General features: G+C 39.8%; 1 protein-coding gene across 1 annotated transcript; it reads right to left on the reverse strand.

Annotated features, from left to right (window-relative positions):
• Positions 1-626: 626 nt before the first annotated feature.
• Positions 627-23,118, reverse strand: LOC103714641 (probable serine/threonine protein kinase IRE). Its single transcript, XM_026807487.2, has 16 exons — positions 23,010-23,118; positions 22,697-22,888; positions 21,210-22,538; positions 15,537-15,709; positions 15,076-15,325; positions 10,542-10,634; positions 10,328-10,468; positions 10,112-10,204; positions 7,012-7,219; positions 6,815-6,900; positions 5,800-5,888; positions 1,850-1,901; positions 1,653-1,709; positions 1,384-1,560; positions 1,221-1,301; positions 627-1,131 (listed from the first exon to the last, which is right to left on the reverse strand). Exons 1-16 carry the CDS (start codon positions 23,013-23,015, stop codon positions 1,051-1,053), a joined length of 3,108 nt encoding a protein of 1,035 aa, XP_026663288.2. The 5' UTR covers positions 23,016-23,118; the 3' UTR covers positions 627-1,050.
• Between the last annotated feature and the right edge of the window lie 4,387 nt (positions 23,119-27,505).

Consider the following 27,505-nt stretch of genomic DNA (forward strand, 5'->3'; position numbering starts at 1 on the left):
ATGCTATCTTTTTAATCATCGGATTTCATGTGGGATCATGCGATTATGACAGCAGAATCCACTCTGATGAAATTTCTAGTTTTACCTCTTTTATGTGACAGCCAGAAATTAATTAATTGTAAGAGGATTAATCTCATTTCAAGGAACAAAATTAAAAAGTCAAGGCATCGGATAAACACGTCATGACAAACAACTAGTTCACTGCTAAGCAATATTTTCGTAGCATACAGCTTTTTCCGTGACAAAGTGGAGGCAAAGCTTTTGGTATGGTATCCCAAGTGCTAATATAAGAGCCAAGGTTCTTCCCGATACCAGAACCATTCTATTACTATGTCAATACATAGTATGGTACAAAACAATGAAATGTACCAAGTATTGGTATAGTATAAAACTGCATAGTAGTTCAGTATTGTTATGGTATAATACTGACTGATATGGCAAGCCTTGATAAGAGCACAATCAATATGGACAATTATTGGATATAATTCACAGTAACCAGCTAAACCTCAGTTTAACCACCATAAATCATTGCCAGCCAATGTTATCATCTTGTTGATTGAATTGCTCATGTTGATACCTTCTCTCGCTCCGATAGTCGCCTCATGTGAAAAGAATTGCCAAAAATCTTTGGTTCAAGATAGTTTTCGGTTTTCAAAAAGAGAAATCTTTACATGCTTCTCTAGTCCACCTTAGATTTGCTGATACACCAAAATGGGATAACATGGGTAAATCAGAAAAAATCTATCAAGAAAAGAACATTATGTACAACTCAAGGTAGAAAACTCAAAAGAATTAAAGAATCATCAAGTTAAAAAAAAAGATCTGATATTCTGCTGCCCTAATTATTCTTTCTTGCACGTACGTTGACCAGGCATCAATAGTAAATAGGAACAAATCAGAATTTGCTTGGTCAATGTACCACATTGTACTATGCCTTCCATGTGTATGCAAACATGATACCAAGATCATTTACTCACTCTTACGAAGTATTCATTCTTTAAGACTGAAATAGTTGGCCATTAAAGCAAAATCTCATTGCCAATGCAGGTACTAGGGTTTAGAAGCATCTGCTGATTCTGTGCTACACTTTGTTATCAGATCATAATTCATCGAAGCCAGTTGTGACAGATTCTGAGCACACGCGAATAAAAGGGTTATGTGGTTGGTTAGATTTTATTTGAAGGATGCAAGTAACTAAAGTTCTGCTGATTAAGAACGACCTTAAATGAGAAGTTACTGAATGAGTACTTCACAGAAAGTGTTGGGGCTCCAAAGTCTGCCATACTGCCAAACTCATCTTCCTGCACAAGAAAAACATCAAGTATAACATGAGTGAGGCCTGAGATTACTGGGAACAAAAAGTAAAAGCTGTTATCTTGATACATCTTCATCCAAGTCACAACTGTGAGGGCTGCTGCTGCAACTCATACTGCATGTATCAGTCATATCATCAAAATCACGAGATGCTGCATAGATATTATTATCTTCTGCGTTCCATAGATGACGGCATGCAAAATAACTTGTGTCATCTTCACCCTCAGTTGAAGGAATGAATGCCGCCTGCAGCAAAACAAGCAAAAAACTATCAATTCCAATGGTTGAGTCGCAAACGTCAAACATGTTGATTTACAACTGAATTTCAATTACATAACCTTCTGCTTAGCGATCATATCCCAGTTTGTGTTTTTGAAGAAAGGATGGGACTTCACCTGCCATAGTGGTTAAATTTAGAGCATAACTATCAAAGTTTGAATAAAAGAAATGAAATTTACCTCCCCAGGTCCATTTGCTCCCAGTCCAAAATTTAGAGCATAACTATCAAAGTTTGAATAAAAGAAATGAAATTTACCTCCCCAGCTCCAGTTGCTCCGAGTCTTTGGACTGGGTTTTCAATTAGCAATCTGAATGCAAGGGAAAGAATGAGTTCAGCCAGTTCGGTAAAACATGTTTGGTTTTAATTTTCAATCTCAGAACATAACAAGAAAAAATTTAGAGACTCACAAGTTTTCATGTTCAGGAAAATGCAATGTTACACAGACAGATGTCAGCAGTATAACAAATTATTGGGTGGGGAAGAAAACAACCTAGTGGTTATGTATCTAATTTTTGCCGGTGAATGCCCTAATACAAAAGGCAAAAGCACTAATGAGAACAAAAAAAACTCGTATAATTCTATAGTACCATATTTAATGGAATATCTGTCTACTATTAGAAAAGGTTTTATATGTCTTAAATCAGGTTTCATGTTGATATTGGCCTTGGAAGTAATTATGGGTATATTTCAAATTATGTGTTGGTTGCTGTATTTTTTTTTCATGTAATAACAGTGTATATAATTTATAACATAAAGATGTACAGCAAACATCCAAGGCCACCATACTAACTGTATCCATTAAACCAGAAGATGATGGCCGGACCATAAGGAAACTACAAAAGGGTCCCATTACCAGGACTATCCATTGATATCAAACTCTGCCTATAAAGAACCACCACCCCTTGGGTAAGCAACATTGGTCGAAACCCCCCATGCAGATAGTGCATGTATCGTGCAGAACCAGCACTTGTATGTAAGGCACGTAGCCTGATAAATGGGGGCAGGCAAGAAGGGGTTGTAAAGACCTGAAATTGGGCCCGTCCTTGGGCCCAATGAACTGAAGTCGGCAATGGATGCCGACTTCAGTTTGTTCATCGTGGTCATCCCCACGATGAACACGCTGGCCGAACGGCCAGCGGATCCCCCTCCCCCCCCCCCAAATCCCTCTCCCTCTCTCTCTCTCTCTCTCTCCCTTCGTGAACTCTCAGAGGAACCCCTCCCCATCCCTCTAAAAATATAATCTTTCCTCCCCTCCTCTTTCCCCTTTCTTGAGAGGATTGCCGGAGCCGCCGCCGCTGCCGGAGCCGCCAATGCCGCCGGGGATCCATTCGTCGACAATCGGAGGTGAGAAAGACAATTTTTTTATGATTTAAGGGGAGAGGAATGATGGTATTTTCAATCGATTTCACTTCCCCTGTTTCGGGGAAGTTTCTTTTGTGAGATTCGGCTGGCCAACGGTGGCCGGCCGGGGTCAATCCGGCCGAAACGAGTTCGGCCGGAGGTGGGCGAACAGGGGCCGGGCTTCTCAGCCCCGGTCTCTCTCTTCCTCCCTTTCTTCCTCTCCTTCTTCTCTTCTTCTCCTTTTCTGCCGCTCGTGACAGTGGGGTGGCCGGCGGCGGCTGGCCGAGCACCGCCGCCGAGGGCCACGGTCGGCCGCCGAAGGCCGACCGGAACCACCAGCCACCCCCCTTCTTCCTTTCCTCCCCTTCTTCTTTTTCTTCTTCTTCTTCTTCTTCTCTTCCTTCTTCTTCTCTTTCTTCTTCTTCTTCTTTCTTCTTCCTGGGTTTGTTCTTGCTTTGATTTCCGTGCCTCAATTGTGGACCAGAACCTGAACCGATTGAGGCTATGAACCGGTTCCACCTATTCAGTGAATTGGGTTTGATCTGGGTTTGAGTGAATGGGTTGGGGTTATGGTCTGAATCTGAGTCAGAAATTTGGGTTAGTCTGACTTGAGTGTAATCAGGTTCGTCAAGATTTGATCTAATCTGGTCTGATCAGATCTGGTTTGGGTTGGGCTGGGGACCTGTTTTTGGGCTGAGTTGGACCTAATTGGATCTGTGGGCTGGTTTGGTTTGGGCCCGAAATCTGATCTGGACCTGTAATCTGGTTTGGTTCAATTGGGCCTAATCTGTTTTGGGCCACAATTGGCTGTGGGTTTAAAGGATTCTGATTTTAGGATTTTGGTTCACTTGTTCTTAGGATCTATGTTTGATCCTGGGGATCCATTCTTGGATCTATGAACTTAGGAGTTTAAGGGGTTGGAATTAGTTTAAATTATGTTTCTTAATTAATTAAATAATTAATATTTATGTTTAATCAGGGGTTCGTGATATCTGTGGCAGGGATTTTTAAGCGAGCTCAGGTGGGTAACCGTTGCTTTAAAGTAGAATTTTAACATGTATCTTGCATATGTTGATGTTATGATTTATTATTGGCATTATGTGTTAGAATTAGAATTAAATAATTAATTTCATAAACTATTATGTACTTTACTATTGGGAGTATGATCATGACTTTGATTTGGAAAGTTGATTATTGATTTTTTTTAAAATCCGCGTGACTATAGTCTAGGCCCCGCCAATGGGATGATACGTTGGCCCTGTCGACTTGTACTGAGGAACTAGTTCCGATACCGCGACCATCGGTGATAGAATAGTGGCGGCACAGGGGTGCATTTTTGCTCTTCGGAGCGGCTCGGTGGAGCGTGAGATTGGCACCAGGGGGTGTGGCACAGTGGTGCGTTGGCTCAGTGGAGCGGCTCTTCGGAGAGTTGTATTGGCACTTCGGTGTAACCATGACACTGGGTGATGTGGCCGTAGTCATGCGGTTGAGTTATTTTGAGTCTCGGATTGGATTTACGGATTATCGTGTGGATTTTGAATTTATGAGTTTTAGCTGCTTTTCATATGTATCATGACATGTTATATGATGACTTTATTGCATGATGTTGCCTACTGAGCTGTTAGCTCACTCCTACTATTTACATTTTGCAGGTGATGACATATGATTATGGGGATTATGGGATGGAGTGATCATGATGTAGTTAGCTACTGGATATTGACTTTTCCTTTGACATTTATATATGTAGACATTTGAATTGAAAGTTGGAATTTATCTTTATTTTAGTTAATGATGTTGGATCTGATTTATCTGCCTTGCGTGCCTGCGGGGTCCGCCCTGCAGGTGCGCGGCGTCTGCTCGCGCCCCGGGCCCCGGGTTCGGGGCGTGACAGGGGTCTTGAGAATAGAGGCCCCAGAAGGCCAGCCCACCCCAGGACACCTGACTAAACACCATTACAATGCAGAGCTGGGAACTTTGAAAGCAGATCATGATGCAAACTCCTCACCCAGCCAACATGTGGTGGTGGGAGGAAGGCTCCACCATCATGCCATCATCCAGTCTCTCAGACTGTCTTGACTTGGGCTATCACCATGTGGTGTTGCTTGGAGCCTTGATCCGGAGGCCGGCCACCCGAGTGGCATCTGGCATCCGGCATCCAACAGCATTGGCCGCGGCCCAGGAGCTACCTCCGGCTGCCCCTCCTGAGGTGGGAATTCAGCTGCATTCCAGGCCTTGGCTGGGACTGGGGCCTTAAACGCCGCCCCTTGAAAACAGAACACAATCCCACCATGTGGTGGTGCTGGGCTGCCAGAACCGGACGACTCCATGACTGCCTTGCCGTGATTTTGAGGACAGATGTTTTAGTTTCCCTTCTCACTTATCCTTTGTCTAGGGTCTCCCTTTAACAACTCTGCATCTATCTAAACACTGTAACAAAGTAGAGAGGCTCAAATTCTGCAACACACTCTCTTAGCACTCTATTGTGCACCTTCCCTTCTGAAAATCTCCCGACCAGCCTTGAATTGTGGTCATAGAACACTAGGTTCCCTTGAAAGAGGGAATGGTTACCACTTACCAGTGTGAAATTATTTTTTTGATCTTATTTTTCTAATTGCTTCATAATCCAATATGGGACTTAATCTTGTTTTTCAGTGTTGATTGATGAGAAAATTAATATTTTAGTTATTAGCGCTTTAAAATAACTCTGACTGAATTATGATAAAATTAGGATTTTCGACTATATGAACTTATATACATTAACAAAGAGCAACACAACACTCTTAGAAGTGTAAGACATCTGAAAGTAATACTTGCAATAGAGCAATTTCAACTAATAAAAAGACAAATCATTCTGCACGACTTACTTGTCAATCAAGTCATGAGCTTCATAGCTCATCTCTTCTGGTATCTGTGGCCAGGGTATATCTCGATTCATGATATTATCAAAAATTGTCTGCAGTTAAGGTATAGGCATTAGAAGAATCAAATTTTTATAACACAATAATAAGAGGGATATGGAAAAAAAAAAACACTTTTACGTTAGTGAATTATTTGTAGCATGAAAGCTTCTGATCAAAATTTATAAAGCTTGAAAAAGAAGTGCAATAAAAGAATGAGGGGCAACAGAATCATGTCAACACTTGCAACTGAATATAACCATGGCACACAATACTCAAGCAAAATTAAGATGTTTTGAAGGAACAAGATAAAAGCATGATTGCACAAAGTAGCATTAGCCTCTATATGAAGTTTGCATGTTTGCCTAGCAGAACAAAGATACATGGAAGCCAGGTCATATGGCCTTACTCAGCATAAAAAACTAGATTTTCACACAAACTAGTTATCACTCTAAAAATCACAATGAGGATAGGATGATAACCTAGCTAGCAATTATAAAATATTATCAGTAACAAAATAAAATCTAATGGATAAAAGCATGCAGCTCCAAGATGGAAGATAGCAAGAAAAAAACAAGGCAAAAATGTCTCTGCATAGGCACAAAAGTTGACCAAGATAAAAATGATCCAACTTATAATGCTGGTGAATTTTTAGGATATGTAGGACACATAAAGAAAGTCTAATGCAGCTCGGAGACCTCATGTCTTATTTTCAATTTGGAATGTAATAGACCCATAATTGTTGGAATTTATTCACATAAAGTCTAAGATGACATTCTGCAGTTATTATTTTCTATAATCAATGAGAGTAACTCTGATTTTGGTTTACTCCATTAGTTTTGCAATCCTTTACAGTGGCAGTCCTGTTTTGGTTTTTACAAAATACTGGCACTTAATAAATGAAAATAAATCCTTCTAACTATTGATAGTATGCAGCTTGAATAACTCCACTGAAAATACAAAGAATTGCATAATGACTTACTTGTGGATGTTCAGCATTGAATGGGGGAATACCAACAAGCAGTTCAAAAAGAATAATACCCACGGACCACCAATCTGCAGTTGGGCCTACGATTCAAACATCATACAATCATACTCTTCAAATTTATAATATGAAATCAGAAGGAATCATCCATCGGAAACAAGATTAACTTTTCATCAAGAATTACTACAACAAACCATGTGGCATTCCTAAAAGTATCTCAGGTGCTAAATAATCAGGAGTGCCAACAGCTGACTGTTTTCTCCTCTGCTCCCATTTCTGCGCTCTTTCTGTTGCAGGCATTGGTTCATGTTCACCTGACAGAACAGCATTGCTGACATCTGGACCTGATAAATCATCAGTGCTGTTGATAAGACCAACCTTTGAGAGCCCAAAATCGGTCAGCTGTACCAAGACATATGAGGGCTTTGTGAGAACTAATGAAGAGAAGGGTGTACCGACATGGGTAAAAAGATGGAAGCTAAATGCTTATATTGATTGAGCTGTGAAATGCAAAAATAAGCAGACCCAATCATTTCCTGAGTGAGCCAAGTTTGTCCACGACCAGCAATGCAATGCAGGAAATCAATATGTATTTGACAAATATTCTTTGCTTTTAAGACCATATTCAACAATAGTTACTGATAATGGTACCACTAATATCAACATAATTATGTTAATCTATGGTGTAAATAGATTGGATCTAATGGTGCTAAACAGTAGCAGCAAACTTTAACCAATATACTTATGATGTAGAACCACCTACATGAATTGAAGAATTAGGATGACTGATGATGTGACTTTAGAATGCTAGGACAGAACCCATAGACAGCTGACATTTCCATCCAGACCTGACTTTCTATTAAATTGAAATAGTCAGTGTCAGGCAATATTCCTATTCCCGGATGATGTGACTTTGGAATGCTAGGACAGAAGTCACAGAACCCATAGACAGCTGACATTTCCATCCAGAACAGACTTTCAATTAAATTGAAATAGTCAGTGTCAAGCAATATTCCTATTTCCTAAAGAAAATAGGTAATTGATGAGTAGTATCAAATCTAAGGTTTAGAATTCTAGGATTTAAGTTTGACAAAAGGATTAGCCATTTAGGTGATTGAATAATTAAAGTCAAGCGATTGTTGAAAATTTCTGGTAAAATCTGAGACTCAACTGGTTGCGATAAACAGGTCGTTTATGTGGCAAAAGAAATGTACAGGGACGTGGGAGATGTAAGGGAATAAGCTATGTGACTCAAAAGACCTATGCCTCTGATAAAAGAAATTAGTGAGTGGAAAGATTAACAAAAAGGTTTTCGAATAAGGGACAAAATATCTCATAGGAAATTTTAGAGAAAAAGGGTGGCATAGAGGAAGGCTGACGCCTAGTAGTCTCGCACCACCATGAATCTAGACATCACAGCTAGGGTTGCATGGCTCACTCTTCTTCTATAGCATTAAACCATATAAAAGAAAACCACCCATTTTATGTAGTTCTGCATAAAATCTTATTATAAAACTTTTATTTTTATAGACTTCTGAGTTCTGAGACATTTTTTATAATCAAAGACTACCATAAATTTCAAGCAACTGCAAATTTGAATTCTCATGGAAATCCATATTCAAGCTCATTAAAGATATTCCAAAGTCCAGACACAATCCTAATAATTATTAAGCATTTTACTCTACATATCTAAATCAGGACTTGAAGACACTAATCATATGCAAAATAGAAAACTACCAAAAAGTATAGACAGAGAAACTAATTTGGATAGTACGATAATGTTAAAATATGAATACCTGAACTATTATAGATCATATTCAAACTAAAATAATAAAATCTAGTAAAAATAAAAAAAAGGCTCCTGTAACAATTGCTTTCGCTACTCAAAAACTCATTCTAAGTTCAGAAGGTTTCTTTTGTGTGCATGTGTGTGTTGCGTATATTCCTGTATAACCCGATGACAAATTTCCATCCTTTTCATACAAGAGGATAAGCTCTGCCTCCCAAATAGATGATATAAACTCAGAGTCAGAGGATCATAGCTAGGATCCAAGAGCTAGCCATGCTGATCTGTGCTGCCAGACAGGGACATGGTACAGCTGCTGCCAGTGCTGCCAAGAACTAAAATGGCATGACAAAGTATCATGCCAAGCTGGCACTGAACTGACACACCACTTGAAACCTTGATCAACATGTTCTTGAGCTTATATAGAATCAAATCACTAGTCAATTTACCTCGTGGATTTGAAAGCAATGAATCACCATCAGTTTTGTCCCTGCAATTTTAGCCAAAGATGCAGTGGCTGCTAGATTCTGAAATTTAAGATGATATCATAACATGCACATTTCAATTGAGAGCATTCGGAGATATCATCAAGGGGGCGAGACATTCATTGTAGTAGCCAAGAATGTCGCTCAACTTAGCGACCTCTATGAGACAAATCTGAAGTTTATTGTTACATCCCAACTTATTAAATGGAAAAAACAAATCACATAATATTATAGAGCAAACAAATTGCAAGCATCGAGCTTACAATTGATTAGCCAATATTTTAACATTATTAAGTTTGATGTCGATTGTTCCATCCCAACCTAGTAAATGGAAAAGAAAATCACATAAAATTGTAAAGCATACAAATTTTAAGTTGATTGTTCCATCCGAGCTTAGTAACTGGAAAAAGCAAATCACATAATATTATTTTAACATAGATTACTTTGCAAATTGATCATCATACAGAATTATGAATAAGATATCACAGTAACTACCAACATATCAAGACACCTGGTCCCATACATTCGTCTGAAGTTTATGAGTATTATTATTATTATTATTATTATAATCATCATCATCAATCGCTACATACTATAAGTCCATATTCAGAAAAACTTTGAAAACATAAGCCATTCTTCTGAAGGAGCACTAAAGTTGCTAAAGGGTAAATATGCAGACCATGACAAAGACTGAAGTATGACAACATGTATTGTCTGGTCCTTCCATAAGCCTCATCCATCTTCTCCCTAGAAGAAGACATGTATTTGTAGATTCTCTCCCCTTTTTTCCATGAGTTAATAAATTAATTAGTTTAGTGTTAAATGTCCAAATACTGGACCTCTGGACTGCTTATAATTTTAGCTCCAGCAACATGGTTGAGTTGTAAAATGTATAAGAAATCGTGAATCTACAATGCTTGAACAAACAGATAATTAACTAAATCACAGTTTCAACTTTCAACTATTAATAGTGACAATGCTAAACTGCAAGCAACAGACAGCAAATAGAAGCGGGATGCTGACCTTGATATGACCATCCCGCGCGATCAACAAGTTATCTGGTTTCAGATCTCGATGAATTATATTCATTGAATGCAAGTACTCCAATGCAAGTACCTGAAAAAAGTTATATTCTACTTTTGTATCATTATTTGCATATGGCCTTGCCTACAGTAGCCAATGATGTAAAAAAATGCTTTGTATCATGATTGGAATTAAACAAGCGATGTATGTACTTACCACTTCAGCTATGTAAGCCCGTGCCATTTCTTCATCCAAGCAACCCAAATTTTTCAATAAAGAGTAAAGATCTCCACCATTTAAGTACTCCATGACCAGATACAGATTTTCCCTACATGTGAAGGAGTAGAAAAATCGGACCTGTTGGTCACAATAAAGTTAAATAAACATCTCCATGAAGCTATAATATTGAAGATTTTAAAGACGTGCTCACCACAAAAGGATTGCGAACTGATATTAGTATGTTACGCTCAGCCAAGATTCCTTCAACTGCATTCTTGCGAATCATATCAGCCTTCTTAAGAACCTATATTCATGTAAATAGATATTAGTACCTTCATGAAGCATATATATATACATATACATACATATATATATTATATTATATATATATGGTCCGCATAAAAGTTCCAAATATTAGTTTCTTCATGAAGCTAACGTTGACAGCATAAAAGAAATGCCTACTTATTCCAAGGATTTGAGCTGGGGTGTGCTGGCCACTGGCCCAAAAGGCATGTGCCTTGCCACACTAAACTGAAAGAATACATTATTTTTAATTGACAAAAGGGTCTAATGAATGCCATGCCTATCCAGTGTGAGTTCCAATATGGGTCCGGCATGGGTCGGCACTTAAAAGTTAAAACCATAACCACAGGCTGCCAAGAGTTTAGCATCCCAGAAATTTAAAATTAAGCTTCCGTTTGGGAGTTTTGGGGAGAAAAGAAAAGAAAGGAAAACTTTAATGAGGAGGGAAAAGAAAAGAATGGAATAGAATAGACTTTCTTCTCCTCTTGTTTGGGAGTTTTAGGAGGGAAGAGAAAGTACTTTCCTTCCTCTTGTTTGGGAGTTTGGAGAGAAAAGAAAAGAAAGCATACCTTTTTAACACTTTTACTAAAATACCCTTATTATAAAAGGGACATGCTTATGAGTAGAGGATAAAATAGGTATTATCAAAAATTTATTAAGTTCCAATTCCTTTCTCTCCAAATCCTCCCACTTATGGGAGGAAAGAAAGGAGAGAATTGAAGACCAAAATTTTTCCTCCTATTCCCTCCTTTTCTTTTCCTTTCCCTCCACTAAAAAACTCCCAAACATCAAAAATTTTTAACTTTCCCTTCCATTCCATTCCTTTCTCCTCAATTCCAAGTTTTCAAACGGACCCTAAAACTGCATATTGGTAGAGAAATTACGTCCATTTAAATGGCCAATGAAGTTTAATAGGTTGACTCATGTAAACTGGTCAGTTTCATATTGGACATATAAGATCAACACTAAGCCCTCAAATCTTTATTACTTTGATAGATAAATTAACCACCAATATTTAGGATGAGACCCTTGTTTAAGTTACAAAAATCCAGTGGAAACGTGCAACACTTTTGCTAGTAAAAGCATAAAAAGCTACGATAGTACAATCACTTGGGAGGAAGCATCAATGACCGTGATTTCATTTGGAAAATGCACTCCCATGTTTAGTTAGTACACTTTCTTTCCTTTCTCCGCCTTAAGCAAGAGATGAACTAACAGGGCTATATTTTGTATGTTAATAAAAGAAGGGGTATGTGTGTGGCATCTCACAGTTGTATACATTTAGCAGCACTTCAGCACTAATGGCAGTTCAGGATCCATCGACGAAGGCTTGAATTGTTTGTGTCACATAGTGCATAACTTTCATAGGCCAATATATGGTTTACCGAAAAAACAAAAACATATTGCGGAAGTGGGGGGCAAGTGAAACGTCTCCAAATCGGCCATAGCTCACCAGAAGGACAAACCAATCAGAATTTGCCACGACGTTAACATGTGGTTGATTAAGAAGCGGCCACTTGGCGGGCCCAGCGCCGTGCGGCCGAACTCGCATATCTTGAGTTCCCCATGGTTGGCTACATCCTAACCGGGGGCCTCTGTGACCACTGAAATTCTACCGATGCGACAGAAGAGACGTCATCCGTGTGCAAGACATTCATGCCTGATGTCCAGGCTGTACCCAGGTCTGGCATTTCTGGTCGGCCCACGTGCCTTAATTCTTCGGTGGTAGGTAAGCTCCTCCGCCTACTCAATTAACAAAAAAGAAGGAAACCCAAGAGGTGAATATGCACACAAGACGCCCTAATTGATTGAGAAAAGAACCTCCTCTTGTTCCCTGAGCACCATCTTAACTTAGGGATTAGAGGGTCCCCCGCCGAATACGCTCCGGCCGAAGGACTTCTTTGTTTGTGCTATTTCATGTCGGAGTCCGGCCACCCAACAAGGACCCCGGTAGCGACTGTGCGTCGCTCGCCTTCTCCGATCCTGATAGAAGCAGCCAACAGTCGAGCTCTCCAGCATCGTTGCGTTTCTCATCGCAGTGCCTAGGACGGGCCAGTTCTCAACGGCATCACATACGAATATCTTACAGCAAAGAAACCCCAAATAGACCTAGGCTAGATATAGTTAGTTGTCATCTATACCTCTATTTAAAAAAAAAAAAAGAGAAGAGGAAGAGGAAAGATATTTTCAATGTTTTAATAGAAGTAAAATTATTAGAAACAAGATTTTCCATGTCGCACTTAATAGTTAATCTAGAGAATGATCAATACCAAATCCAAGAATATATCAACATCTTGAACCTATGTTGATATTGACCATAGCATTTTAAGTTACTTTCCTTAGGGCAATTTTTGATGAAAAAACAGCAATATTACAGCCTGAGTTTCCATATATCAGTAAAGAAATTAATTAATGAAAATATAAAAGTACAAGTATTCTGAAGCATGATGCACCTTGATTTAAATATACAAGATACAAAGTTTGACTCAGTTACTAGATAAGTGACAGAAACCAGGAAAAAATAGGATGTCAGCAAAGAAAAATGAATTTTAATCATTAAGGTAGTAAAACATGCCAACAGTCCTATAAGACTTGGAAGTAAATTTTTTTAACATATCTAAAAGATCAGTGCATAGCAGATGAGTCCGAATAACATGGACTGCACGGCTACTAACATGTGTCAGTATTATGGTTTATTATGGTACATCACTTTCTGCATTTTCTTTTCCTGTGAAACATTCATTTCTTGCCAAGCAATCTGACAAGGTACCAAAGATTAATAACTACTGAGACTTCAATGCAACATACTTCCCTAACAATTGTTGCCAACTGCACCTCCATTTCGAAATACAAGCACCTTCTGTTGTAGGGACACTCATGCAGACATTGTTAAACCTGACATATGCGTAATGTCTGAGTAGAATGACTTCATTACACCAGAACAGAATCTTCGAGCTTTAGAAGTTTCATAGAGAGCCTCTACCGTTACTTCCCAATCATTGTTGATCATCAAAATTTGATGGATCATACCAATGCAAGTGCCATCAATGAGTAGTGTTGGCAATTCCATTGCATATGCCAGACTTGCCATACAACAAAAGTCTCTTCAAATTCTTTGCCAGAATGTTCATTTTCTGATTGCAAACCCTCTTCTAGCAATATGCCATATTATTGTTTCTTTTGGTATTTTCTTGGTTACATAATCGCAGGATTATGTACATCCATTGTTGATGTTAACCCAAGTAGAGGTTAATCAATTCAAAAACAAAATTCTTCAGATGGATTTAGGGCTAAATATTATGTTTTTTTCTTAGAGAAGCCTATTTGCTGTAAAACTTCTCAAATCAGAGAAGTTCAAATCTCAGTTGGTTAGGAAATAGTTCCAATTTTTCATATTTTTCTAATATAAACTATTTTTAACAAAATCAATACAAAAGTCCTAGTCTGTGATGGGTTGGACAGGGAAATCTTTGAAACCAAGAGGATTTTTTTTTGTTATCCAGATGTCCTTTGTATGAGCTTATGAAAAGAAAGAACAGCTAATATATGAAGATTGATTTTTTCAATACAAAAATGTATCTTGTGGTAAGCCTCTTTGTGTTCCTTTATTTTCTTTTCATTCATTTCCTTGCAGTTCAATCTCCTTTTATCTTCATAATACTCCAGTCACAAGCACAGATTATCTAACCTATCCCTGGGTCTACATCAATTTCATACTGCAACACTTCATCAAATATGAAGGATGGCAACAAATTCAATGACCAACACTCTTCCTTAAAGTATGAGCATTCAGAGAAGCCTGTTACCGGCAGCAACGGACACAATATGGGTAAAAAGGATAACTATAGGAAATGACCTTCCAACTTCAATAGATATCGAGCACAATACCACTTATGGAGAGCAAACCTAGAGCTTTCTGTCTCATACAACCTGAATGAAATGAATGGGTAAGTAAGACCAGAAGTCACCATTAGATGGAAGCAAGCCAAAGTGTGCAATATATTCAACAATATCACGCATATACATTAAAGGAGCTAAACAATCTGAAAAATTCTGAGGGAAAAATGAAGAAAAGATAGAAGCAGACATGCTTTTGTAGTGGCAAGTTATTAAGGTGCTAATATATAAACCTCCACTTCATTGTCCTATTCTAAACAAAGATTTGAGGTTCATTAATTTTCCATTCCTTAAAAAGTTACTTTGCTTAGTAAATTCACATAACTTGGTTAGAGGAAAATTGGTAGGACTGGTAATAGAATGCCGAAACAGATTCAGGTCCATAAGAGGCATTGGTATCAACATAATTTTATCATGCAGAAAAAAATTGGAAAAGAATCCAGGCGACTCTAAGCAATATTATAACACATCCATTAAAGATACTTGTGAAAATGTAAGTGTATTGTTCAACTCTAAACTAGACAACAAGAATATATATGAATTACCTTTATTGCAAAAAGGTCACCTGTTACTCTTTTCTTCGCAAGAAAAACTCGTCCAAATGCCCCTCGACTCACTGGTTTTATTATTTCAAAATCCTCAATAGATGTCCGGTCTTTAAACTTGGCATTCAAGGGGTTTGTTCGTGAGCTACAAACCATACCATTTTCTGCAGAACCATCTTCATCAACCATCATACATGAAGAATCTTTATTAGCGTCATCTATGTGTCCGCAAATGTGTATGAACTTCTCCCTGTCATGTTAGAGGATTAAATGGGGTGCAGTAGTAACTAAATGAAGTAGACTGAAATCCAAATACAACTGGTTAGCTGCAATTGAACTTAGTCTAAGGAATGAATGTGTTGATTAAAACAGTATAACTGTTTAAACTAATTGTACTATGGCTCTACATAGCATCAGTAGTATTGGGAGGCATCAATTATTTAACTGACAATTGAACTCACTGCAGAAGTTTAGCTATCCGCCTTCCAAATGTCTCAACGACAAGTGCATCAACCTTTCTAGTGTCAATAACAGCATTTAGGTCTTCTAAGTAAGAACTCAAAAACTCCAATGAGCTGTAGTTGTAAGTTTTTATACTTGTAATGTCACGAACAATATTCAATAGACTCTCCATCTGCAAGTAAATACAGAGGTTTATAATAAGCATAAAATATTGTAAGTTGATAAAAAATAAATCACATATATTTTGAACAAAGAAATTCAAGGCACAGCTAACAATGATTTGGCATCCTAGCGTAGAATATCCGGTAACAAAAAATAATCTAGTTAGACGAGTATCAAAATACAGTTGTGACAAAGTGTTTGAATTTTATTGTAGCATTAGTGCAACTTAGGCATATAAATAGTGGAACCAAACAAGCCCATAATGATACACCGTACTCTTTTTAGGACCAATAAAATTTGAAGACTATACCAAGTATTTGACACACAAAACTAGGTGCAAGTGAGTTCCGGTAAGTATGGCTCCAGCATGATCAATAGGTCTTAAAATTGGATTAGTCTGATCATGGCTGATTGTGCAGAATGGACTAGTCAGCATGCCATAACATTGCAAAACTCTGGACTAAGATTACTACCATCCAGTTTCAAATTCATCTTGGTTAAAATTTTAAGTCCATCAACAACACTAAGATTCATCTACTAATGAATATTTAACCATTTGACCAAAGTATACTGAACCGGCCCGTACCGGCCTTTATGGGGTCAAAACCAAGCGGTACCGGACCAGAACCAATCGGTACTAGTTGCGTACCGGACCGAACCGGACAGTTCCGTCCGGTACGGCTAGAAACTGATGCAAACCGACCGGTTCGTACCGGTTCAGATTTTTTTTTCCACAGCACGCGCTGTGGTCTGAAGTGACCACAGCTCCGCGTTGTGGCCTTTTGGGCCACAGCACGGATGTGCTCTGGTCTGATGTGACCACAATGCATCCGCACTATGGCCTTTTTTGGCCACAATGCGTGCGCCGTGGTCTGATTTGACCACAGCGCGTCCGCACTGTGGCCATGCTGTGGCGGGCGAACCAGTCCGGAGGCCAACCGGTACGCCTACCAATACCGGTTCGGCATACCTTAAATCTGACTTTAAAAAATAGAAGATTTTCAACAAAACTAAACAGGAATACATGACTACGCCCTTGATGATGTCTAAGTTTAAAAATAATTAACTTTTACTATAAGAATCTCTACTATTTATATGAATCAGAACTAATATGTGTCTTCATCTTCCTGTCAAGTCTCAGATGGGGAGAATCATGTTGAAATTAACTTGATATATCCACATCTACTCCAGGAACTGTCCGGTTCTGATAAGGTTAAATCCTAATTCACCCATATCAGACTCATAGATAGACAAATGCCCAGTTTTTATCGGACGTATTGGTCCTGTGTTTTAGAAGTAGGTCAGGTTAAACTGACTGCAGCTCAGCCAACCTGCTTGCATCAGTAAGTATCACTCTTTGGCAGGCAGAATAATGGCATGGGCACAGGTGGTTCCAGTTAAGGAACTTCCTAGAGTTGTTCTTACTGCTGGAGTCCCAATCTCTTAAAGCCCTATCAGACTTCCGATCCATCGCCTACACCAGAAAGAACTGAAGTAGAGTATGAGATGTTGAATCAGTTACAACATGTTATGTGCTAGATAGAACTATCAAACAACAGAATACTGATGTAGGAAGGTACAGATTTTCACAGAACAAATGGCAGAAATCTGTTGACAGTCTTGGAAATGCTAAACCAGAATGTGCTGGACTCCAATACAAGTGAGCTAAATGATGGAATGCCACATTATTCTCCCATTGTTGATAACTTTGTCCTTCAGTTCCTCTGTGAGCAATCATTCCAGAAATCATGTTTCCCTTAAGTGCCACTAAGTAAATGATATTAAAGCAATCTGACCATGACCAGTTCTGTGTTTGTCAATCTCTCTACTACTAATTTAATATCACTAAAATAAAACTAGAGTTTAATACTGATAAGAATAATGATAACCTTTTAGGTTAAGCTCAAGCCATCTCAATTGTTTCTCAAACACTCTTTATTTGATCTGTTCTTATCCTACCTGTGTAATATTCACTGTTCAACCTGTACCTTTAGTTTCACTAGCATCCATCTTAGCCTCCTTGTCCTTTATGCAACTCATCTTTTGTGCTTGGAACCTTTTAAACTCCAAACAATTTGAACCAAATCTTAGTGATTGTTTTGCAAGTGCTCAATTAAATCTTTAGTTTCACTAGCATCCATCTTAGCCTCCTTTTCTTTTTTGCAACTCATCTTTTGTGCTTGCAACCTCTTAAACTCCAAACAATTTGAACCAAATCTTAGTGATTGTTTTGCAAGTGCTCAATTAAAACTGTTTGCATTTCAAAAATGGGCTACTAGATAGATTATAGCATACACCATCACCCTTTGTATGCATAAATTGGTTCCTACTAGGAGAAATTGGGAAATCCTCATAAATATTAATCCTAACTTGGGTCCATGGGCCAGAAATGGCATAAAACAGCCCACGCAATTGCTACTATGACCATTTATTCAGAAAACAGACATCAAAGTCTAATGAAAATGACTAATTGATGCAAAATCTATTATGAAAGTAAATAAATAAATAACTCCCTGTCTATTAGAATGGCTGACAACTTTTTGTCTATTCAAATTTTGTAATACCATGAAGAAAAGTTGAAGAACATGCTGTTTGTTGAAGAAATATCTGCCATGATTCTCTCTTGACATTTTCACAAAATAATAAAACAACAAGAGAAATTTTAAATACAAGATTTTAATAGATAACATAAAGAATCAAATAGTCTAGAACAAGGTATGCTATGCCGATACCCGAACTCGTACCAATTGCCTGGTGGTACGGTACGATACTGTGTTGTGCCAGGCCATACTGACAAAACCAAAGCCGGTGAGGGAGGGCAAGAGGGAGAAGGAAAGAGAGGAAAGAAAGCGAGGCAGGGAGGAAGGAAGGGAGAAAGAGGGAGAGGGAGGGAGAGAGAGAAGCCGAGAGAGGGAAGGAAAGAGAGGGCTTTCGAGCCCTCACCCTCCATAGGTAGCAAGCTACACAAAACAGGGGCTCCACCCCTATTTTTTTTTCTTCCAAATTTCTTATGCGAAATCGACAAACAGTTTGTCGACTTCACTTAAGAAATTTGAGAAAAAATTAGAGGTAGAGCCCCTGTACATGCGCCCCACTGCCTGCGGAGGAGATGAGAGCCCAAAAATCCTCTCTCTCTCTCCCTCCCTCTGTCTCTCTCCCCCTCCCTTCCTCCCTCTCCCTCTTCCTCCCTCCCCCCTCTCTCTTCCTCTCTCTCCTCCCTCTCCCTCTCCCTCTCCAGTTTGTCGAACCGAAGGATGGAACCATGCTAGTCCGCCCCTAGTATGGTTTGGTAGGCCCAGAACTAGATAGTTCAGGACGGTATCGCCTTCCTTGGTCTAGAAAGTTACTTTTAGATGTTCTCCACATATTTCACCAGCAGGCTAACATGTTTTTGTAACATTCTTTGATGCATCCAATATAAACCAGAAGACACCTACAGTCGATTGACTCATTCAACATAACATAAGTATGTGCTTCACATTAATATTTGAACAGTGCTGGTATTGCAAGTGATTGATATATTAATTAGGTATGTTAAGTTGTCCAGAACTAACTGGTTTAAGGCATACTGAACCGATTCGACCAAGAACCAAGATGCCTCGGCTAATCAAAAAGATTCAGCTTGTTATAAATTAAACCTCCTGATCTTAACCACCGCCTGCCCCGACCATGTTTGGATCTCTCTCTCCTCACTCTTATATGAACCCTAGCCGACACCATTACCCTCGATCGATGCTGATGGTGAGACCATTGCCCTCGATCGATGCTGATGCTGGTGCTGTGTCGTCCCCATTTGGGCGTTCGAATCAGTACACCTTTCCCTCGTCTTCTCTCTCCTTTTATCTCTCTACCTTCTCCCTCTCCCTCTTTCTCCCCTTTGTCTTTTCTTCTCTCCCTCTGGTTCTCCTCTTTCTAGGATTAGGGTTAGGGTTTCTTCCTCTCTCCTCTACTCTTCTCCCAATCCTTCGTCTCAGGTGCACCTTGACTCGGTACAACATCCAGTACCGGTTTGGCAAACCTTAGTATTAATTGTCGTGTTAATCCAAAAGAGCTACTATCCTACTAACAATTGCAAAGATGGGTCTAGGAAGTAATAGAATTCTATAAAAGGATAATGGAGAGGTAGAGATATAGATATTTTATTAGTGAATATTCCATCTTAGATAGATGAACACTGATTTCAGATTCACTCCCTTTCCTTAATCACTTTCACATGGTTTCGGTTTTGGATGTTGTATAGACCCTTCTAAAAGCCAGCATAGATTCATCTATATGATGCATCTCCCCATCAAATCCATCCATTCAATCTAGAGTTCATCTTTTCCTATAAATACTTTGCTCTCGGACATCTAAGCTTTATTTATGTGGATGCTTTAATTACCAGCATGACACGGCAGTTTCAATTAGAAAAAAAACTGATTACAACTTGCAGAGGGTTGATCATTTATTAAAAACAAGGGCTTTCAATTTCTCATACACAAGCTCTCTTATGGGAATAATAGAGTGTTCAACTAACTGAAAGGAAGTCTTCAACAATAACATGGTAACGTAAAGCATCTATCATTACATTAAGATTCATATCAAATGGTAACTTTTCTCTCATGTCATACTAATATCCAAAATCTTAACAAACTCCTATATCTATCATTACATTAAGGAAAATAGTATTCATGATCAATCTTATTAAAATAATCAAGTATTGGAGACCCTTGCAGCGACGGAAAACCAAAATCATAACAAACTCCTATATTTGAGTGTACCCAGGTCTCTTTACATATAAAGTCCTCCCTTGAAACAGGCGATATCTAGTACTCCTTGTTCAATTTATGAAATTAAAATAGAAACCCAGGGATGAAAGAAACCACTTTACCCCATGATAGTCGATCCTCCCAGCAGTCAAAGTATCCAAATGACTCTTGAAGTTTTACCTTCTATTAAAGTATACACATTGCCTGACATTCTCATAAATGATCTACAATTTATAAGTTTCCATCACGAGATTGACAGCCTCCCCAAGAGTTTACATCTACAAAAAGAATTTCATATAAGATGGACTAAAATCATAATGGTTTAATTGAATAGAAATCACATATTATAGTCCTCCAGCCTTAAATTTCAATTGTTATATTCCATATAAGCAACAAAAAAGAGGGTGAACTAAATCATCAATAACTGGGGCAAGAGAGAAAGGACGCAATACCAAGATATGTTTAAGAGAAAGCATTTCAGAATATAGTATTACCAACTGTTCAACAGCAAGGAATAAGGATGCCATGAAATGAACCATTAAAATAAATTGAATGTCTTGATTTATATTCTTTCCTCATGACTTGTTTCCATAAATGTACACAATGAATCTTTCTTCTATGCCATAATCATGAGAAAACTAGAAGAAACTCAAAAATACTTAACACCAAGAACAACCACTGAGGCTAATTACCAAATCAACCATCTAATTCTTCCATGCAAGATATTGCAGTCCCATGTGAAGTGTGGGAAGAAGAGGATACCTGTTGAAGGCTTTCAATTTCCGAAAGTGCCGTCTTTCCACTCATCAGCAACTCAATCTGGCTGGTCCTTGGTGTCTGAAATGGTGATTGTGGAGTCATGCTCCCTGACGATGACTCACAATGTGAACTGTTCAGCATATGTGGTAATTCATTTAGATTGTTCATAATTAGACTACTAACAACTTCTGGAGAACACTCTCCTGTGTCAGCAGAAGATGGAAAGGATGAGTTATTCTGATATCGAGACATGCCATCGGACTCTTCAGTTATACATGAGGCACTGGCTTTCGCAATCTCTTGATTTGCATCCACCGTATCTGAACTCCTCAATGTACAGGATGCTAGAATCTTTTCAAGGATTTCAGCAACTCTCTCCAGCCGCTCATCAACAGTTAAACCCTTTGAATCACATCTGTCGGCAATAGTGCATACTCTAAAGTGACCCTCAGCATGTATGGTCGGGATCTCAAAATCACAGATCCTACATATCATTTTCAGCTTCCCATCATCTAGGATCTGTTGACGTTCAGCATAATCACCAGCAACATCTTGGTCCTTCGATGACGGTTGTATTAAACTGTCTAAGATTTCAGAGTGATGCTCAGGGACAACAGGCATTTCAGCAGTCCCATCCAAACCCACCTTAGTTTTATCAGCTTCTGGCAAAGAATCCAACACCTCCTTCATGGGGGATTCATCCTTTGCATCATGGACTTTCTTCTGATTCTTCTCAGCAGCTGATGGAAGCTTCTTCCATGAAGATATCTTTGCTGGTGAATCTGTCCCCACCGAGTATCTTAATGGGCGACCAGCGAAATCTTGACACAAGTACCTGTATTCCAGGATCTTCTTCTTTAGGAGCCTATCTTTTAAATCCTTGGCACTCGTTGCACTCTTGGGGCCCTGCCCTGCCTCCTCCGGACCGGTCTGCTCCGGATAGAACCCCAAGTCGCTAAGCTGGTGGAGACCTAGAATATGTTCCTCCTCCCCATAAACCCCCTCCTTCTGGAACTGAAGCAACCGAGTGCACCTCGTGAGGATAAAAAGAATCCGGGTGTGAGCTTGCTTCAAGCTTCCCATTGGCAACTCCTGGCGACGGTCGTCCAAATTCTGAACAATTCCCTCGCATTTGAGCCCGAACTCATCTGGAGACATCTCTGCGCACTTCTGTGCTACGAGCAAGAGGTCTTCCAGAGGCTCCCTCCATTCAGGATGCTCATCGCCAGTTTTTTCGAGTATGCCCACCAGATCACCGGCATATACACCCAGCTCAGAATTTATTTCATCCTTCAACCGATTAAACTTTGTTCGAATGATGGTCATTATATCCTACAGAAACAGAATGATGACAAAATAAATGAATGCCAATGTGATGAATGGATGAACGAAGGGATGGTGAAAAAGAATCAGATAGGAGAGACGAGAAGGAGAAAACGTTATAATTTTTTCTTTCTCGTAAAAAAACAAAGGAAAAGAAGAATCATTACTTCGGGGCTTCTAAGCCCGCGAAGCTTTCGGATTGGAAGGTGGTGGGGTGTTTTGGAATTCAATTCATGGGAGAAGCTCTTGACGTCGGTGGGGCCCCTTTTCTTGCGGCCACTCGTCGCCCGGAGGACGGCGCGGAAACGGGGGGACTGGATCTCCTTGGCGGCCTCGAAGGTGACGCGGCGGTTTCCGCCCTGGGAGAAAGACGGCGATGGAAAGGGAGGACCGCCACCAAAACCTCGTTAGAATTTCCGCCCATGCAAAACGAAATCATGAATGAGTCCTCAAGAAGATACGGTTTGGTGGTTCCCTTACCTCCATGGCAAGACGACGACGATGCTTACTGTTTGGACGGAAACTCAAAGGATTGGAATTGGTCGTGGGAGCTCACTTCCCCCGAACATAAAAGATTCATTGATTTCCTTTTTTCCTCTGATGGAAAAATATGCTATATAAGTATATCACGGCAAACGATTAGGAAAAAAAAAACAGAAAGAAAGGAAAATTTCGAAATGAAGAGACAGATTGAAGCTAATATGAGTCCTTGCATTGTACAACGGAAGCCATGGCCCGACGACCTACGTTTGCTCGTCCATCCGAAAATCCGCTTGAATCCCGCTTCCCCTCTCTCCCCGCCCCGTCGCCTTCATCGGAAGGAGGACAACTGCCGCGAATGTACGTGGCACTGAGCTGTGTTACTAAATCTGGCCCTCGATCCAGCATCGGTAAAGGTCGAGCCAAGCCCGGCCCGACTTAGGCCCAACTTTCTATCCAGGATTTCCAATCTGGACTTGGGTTGTACGTTTGGCACGAAAGTGATTCATCTTCTTTGTGACGTCAACAATGGCTACTTCTAGATATGTGCAAGCGGATGAAAGAAAAGTTCAGAGTTCTTGGAGATTCGTGGAAGCATGATTCAACTAACATAGCCCGGCACCTAGAAAGAGAAACCAACTAAGACCAAGTGTTGGGAGTAGGGGTTGCAAAATATGACCCGACCCGTCAACGCGACCCGTGTTCGACCCGTCATAAACAGATTTGGGTTTGGTCTAAATAGGTTCGGATCATAAACAGGTTGATCCGTTTGATCTGTTTATTAATTGGGTCGGATACAGATTTTACATGTCCAACCCGTTTAACCCGTATAACCTGTTTAACTGTTGGACTGATAAATAAGAGCTACAACCCACAAGATAAAGCCCAGGGCCAACACAACTCCCCATCTCGGCCCGATTTCACCGCCTCGGCCTAACTCCCGCCTTGGCCCAATTTCAGCGCGAGCTCCACGGATTTGTCACGGTTGGTTCATGTCCTGAGTAGTGTTGGGCAACGGGCCGTGCCGGGCCGGCCCGGCCCAGGCCCACCGGACCAAAGGACTAAACGGGCCGTGCCTGGCCCGGCCCGCTTATGAAGCGGGCCGTGCCTGGCACGGCCCGTCCAGCACGGAAGGCCAGCCCGGCCCGGCCCCAGGCCCGTCTATTGGCGGGCCGGGCCGGGCACGGCTCGCCACGGGCCGTGCCAGGCACGGCCCGCAACGGCTTCAAACGGGCCGTGCCTGGCACGGCCCGCAACGGCTCCAGACGGGCCGTGCCGGCACGGCCCGTCTGGAGAGGGGGGAGGAAAATAGCCGTTTCCAACGGCTATTTTCGGGAAAAAGTCCATTTTACCCCTCCCAACAGTCCAATAACGACTGAATTGAGGGGTATTTTGGGAAAAAAATTTTGGGCTTCTATAAATAGCCCATTCCTCCCTCATTCTCACCACACCAAACCTCTCATTCTCTCCTTCTCTACTGCTATTATTTCTCTCTTCTAAAGTGCTCTTCTAGCAATTTAATTTTTAGTTTGTTCAAGTGCTACACAAGAGGAGGTTCCTGTTGAGAAGAGAAGGTCGCTTCTGTTGAGAGCACAAGAGGAAGCTCGGAATCTCGGCTCTGCCTCTGCCCTCCGACCCTCTACTCAATTACTCCTTGCGGTTAGTTTTTATTTTTTGAATTAATCATAGATATGTCATCTTTTAAGGAAAGTCAGTTTGGCATTCCTGTTTCTGAGGGAGAAGAAACTAATCCCCAACCCCATGTTCCTAGTTCCTCTAGAACTGGTGAACCGAGTGAAGATCAAACCTCTTCTCGTAAGAGGACTAGTGCTGTATGGAATGAATTTGATAGAGTTATGGTTGATGGAGTCTGGAAAGCTAGATGTAAAAAATGTGCCAAACTTTATAGTTGTAGTAGTAGTGGGGGAACAGGGCATTTAAAAAGACATCAAGAGAGTCATAGGATGCATGATTCTCATGCTCAAACTCAAAGTACCCTTAATATACAAGGGGGATTACTTGTAGGTAATTTTGCATATAATCATGAAAATCAAAGAAAAGCACTTGTAAAATGGATAGTTAAGGATGAATTACCTTTTAGTTTATGTGAATCTTTTAATTTTGAAGAATATGTTCAATTAAACCTACAACCTGCTTACAAAAGAACTAGTAGGCGTACATTTAGAAGAGCAGCTATGACCAACTTTTTAACAATGAAACAAAATTTAATTGAAACACTTTCTACTTTAAATGTAAAAATTTCATTAACTTCTGATATTTGGTCAGCATCTGTAGGTTGTAATTGTTTTATTGCCATTACTGCTCATTATATTGATAATGATTGGCAATTAAATAAACGTATTCTTGCTTTTCGTGCTTTTGATTTTCCACATTCTGGGCAACAAATTTCAAATATTATTTATCAAACTGCATGTTCATATAATATTAATGATAAAATTATGTCTATATTTTTTGATAATGCATCTAATAATAATTCTGCTGTTGCATTATTAAAAGACTCATTGCATCCCATATTAGATGGAAATTTACTGCATATTAGATGTGCATGTCATATCTTAAATCTTTCTGTTCAAGCTGGCATGGGCATGATTCAAGATGTGATTTCAAAAATTAGAAATGCAGTTTCTTTTATTCATGCTTCAAGATCAAGACTTCAAGAATTTAAGGAATTATGCATAAATCATGGTAAACGTTTTAAAAAATTTAAACTTGATGTAATTACTCGTTGGAACTCCACATATAGCATGATACATGATGCATACCCATATAAAAACTTATTAAGTGCATATATTAATGATCGTGGATTAGGCTTTACCTTGTCTGAAACTGATTGGAATAAAAAAAAAAATTTGGAAGATTTTTTGCTTAGTTTTTATAATGCTACCAATGTTCTTTCTGGTATTTATTACCCTACTTCATGTTCATTTTTACAACAAGTATATATAATTAGTCAAAAATTTGCAGAATATAGATATGATGATGTTTTAATGCCTATTATTGACCTAATGGAATCTAAATGGAATGAGTATTGGGACAAGATATGTCCTATGCATAACTTAGCTGCTGTATTTGATCCTAGAGTTAAATTAAATGGCGTGCTAATTTTACTAGATGCATATTCTGAAAATATGAATCAAGATTCTGAATCTGCTAAAGATGAGGTAAAACAACTTCTTTATGATATTTATGCTATATATGATGAAAAAATTCGTGGATCTAGAACAAATACAAACCTCTATTTCTTCTTCTAGTAGTTCTCGTTCGTCATCTATTTTTTCATTCATTGCACAGAGAAGACACACACGTGCTTCAAGTTCCTCTTCATCTTCTTCATCTTTAAGTAGTGAACTAGAATTTTATTTACGAAATGATCTTCAGTCTGCATATGATGAAAATCAAATAGAGAATCTAGATGTATTATCTTGGTGGAAGAGTGTTAGAAATCAATATCCTGTTATGTCTGCAATTGCACGCGATATTTTAGCTGTGCCGATGTCCACGGTAGCATCGGAATCCGCTTTTAGTGCAGGTCGGCGTGTTCTTGACGAAAAGAGAAGTAGGATGACGGGCGAAACGGTGGAGATGCTTCTCTGCTTCAAGGATTGGTTGGATGCTGAGGCAAGACTTCAAGATAAAGGTGGACATAATACAACATCCTCTGATGATGATGATACAAACACTACTGAAGACTGAAGACTGAAGACTGAAGACTGAAGACTGAAGACTGAAGACTGAAGACTGAAGAGTGAATACTGATTCACTGAATCACTGATGATTAGTAAGATTTCTTAATTTTTTATAATTGTACATTTTTATTGTATTCTGGAGGTCAGACCAAGGTCCAAACCTCGGCCCTTTCTTAGTTTCTTATTGTATTCTAGAGGTCAGACCAAGATCCAAACCTCCCTTCATGTACCATTTTGATTTAAATTAATAAACTGGTAGGGGTCTATGCCAAACCCCCCACCATTAAGGTGGCTTTATATTCATAAATCCTTAGTTTTCAATATTTATTAATTTTTTTAGGAAATTTATGAAGCATTAATTTTTATCGGGCCGGGCCGGGCCCAGACCCGGACCGTGCCAGGCCCGCGGGCCAGCCCGGCCCAAGCCCTTATGGGCCGTGCCGGGCTGGCCCGCGGGCCGTGCCGTGCTTGGCCCGCGGGCCTAGAACGGGCCGTGCCGGCCCAGGCCCGAAGCGGGCCGTGCCGGGCTCAGCCCGCGGGCCAGTACCCTGTGACCCAGCACGACCCTCTCAAATGGGCCGTGCCGGGCACGGCCCGGCACTGTAGCAGGCACGGCCCGCTTCGTGCCGGGCCGTGGGCGGCCCGGCCCAGTGCCCAACTCTAGTCCTGAGTCCCAGATCCCGTAATTTCTCCCAATCCAAGCCATTTTCTCCATATCCACCCAGGCCTCAACAACTTACAGCTTCGCTTGCTCGGCGCCAAATCACCTCCTCCTGTATAAAATATAAA

This window comes from Phoenix dactylifera, chromosome 11, assembly GCF_009389715.1.
Source record: "Phoenix dactylifera cultivar Barhee BC4 chromosome 11, palm_55x_up_171113_PBpolish2nd_filt_p, whole genome shotgun sequence".
NCBI lineage: Eukaryota > Viridiplantae > Streptophyta > Magnoliopsida > Arecales > Arecaceae > Phoenix > Phoenix dactylifera.

Excerpts from the sequence above, each read along its gene's own strand:
- LOC103714641 (XM_026807487.2), bottom strand. Across the intron at positions 22,539-22,696 it reads GCGGGCTTAGAAGCCCCGAA|GATATAATGACCATCATTCG; the intron begins GTAATGATTCTT and ends CTGTTTCTGTAG. Across the intron at positions 5,889-6,814 it reads TCAATGCTGAACATCCACAA|ACAATTTTTGATAATATCAT; the intron begins GTAAGTCATTAT and ends CCTTAACTGCAG.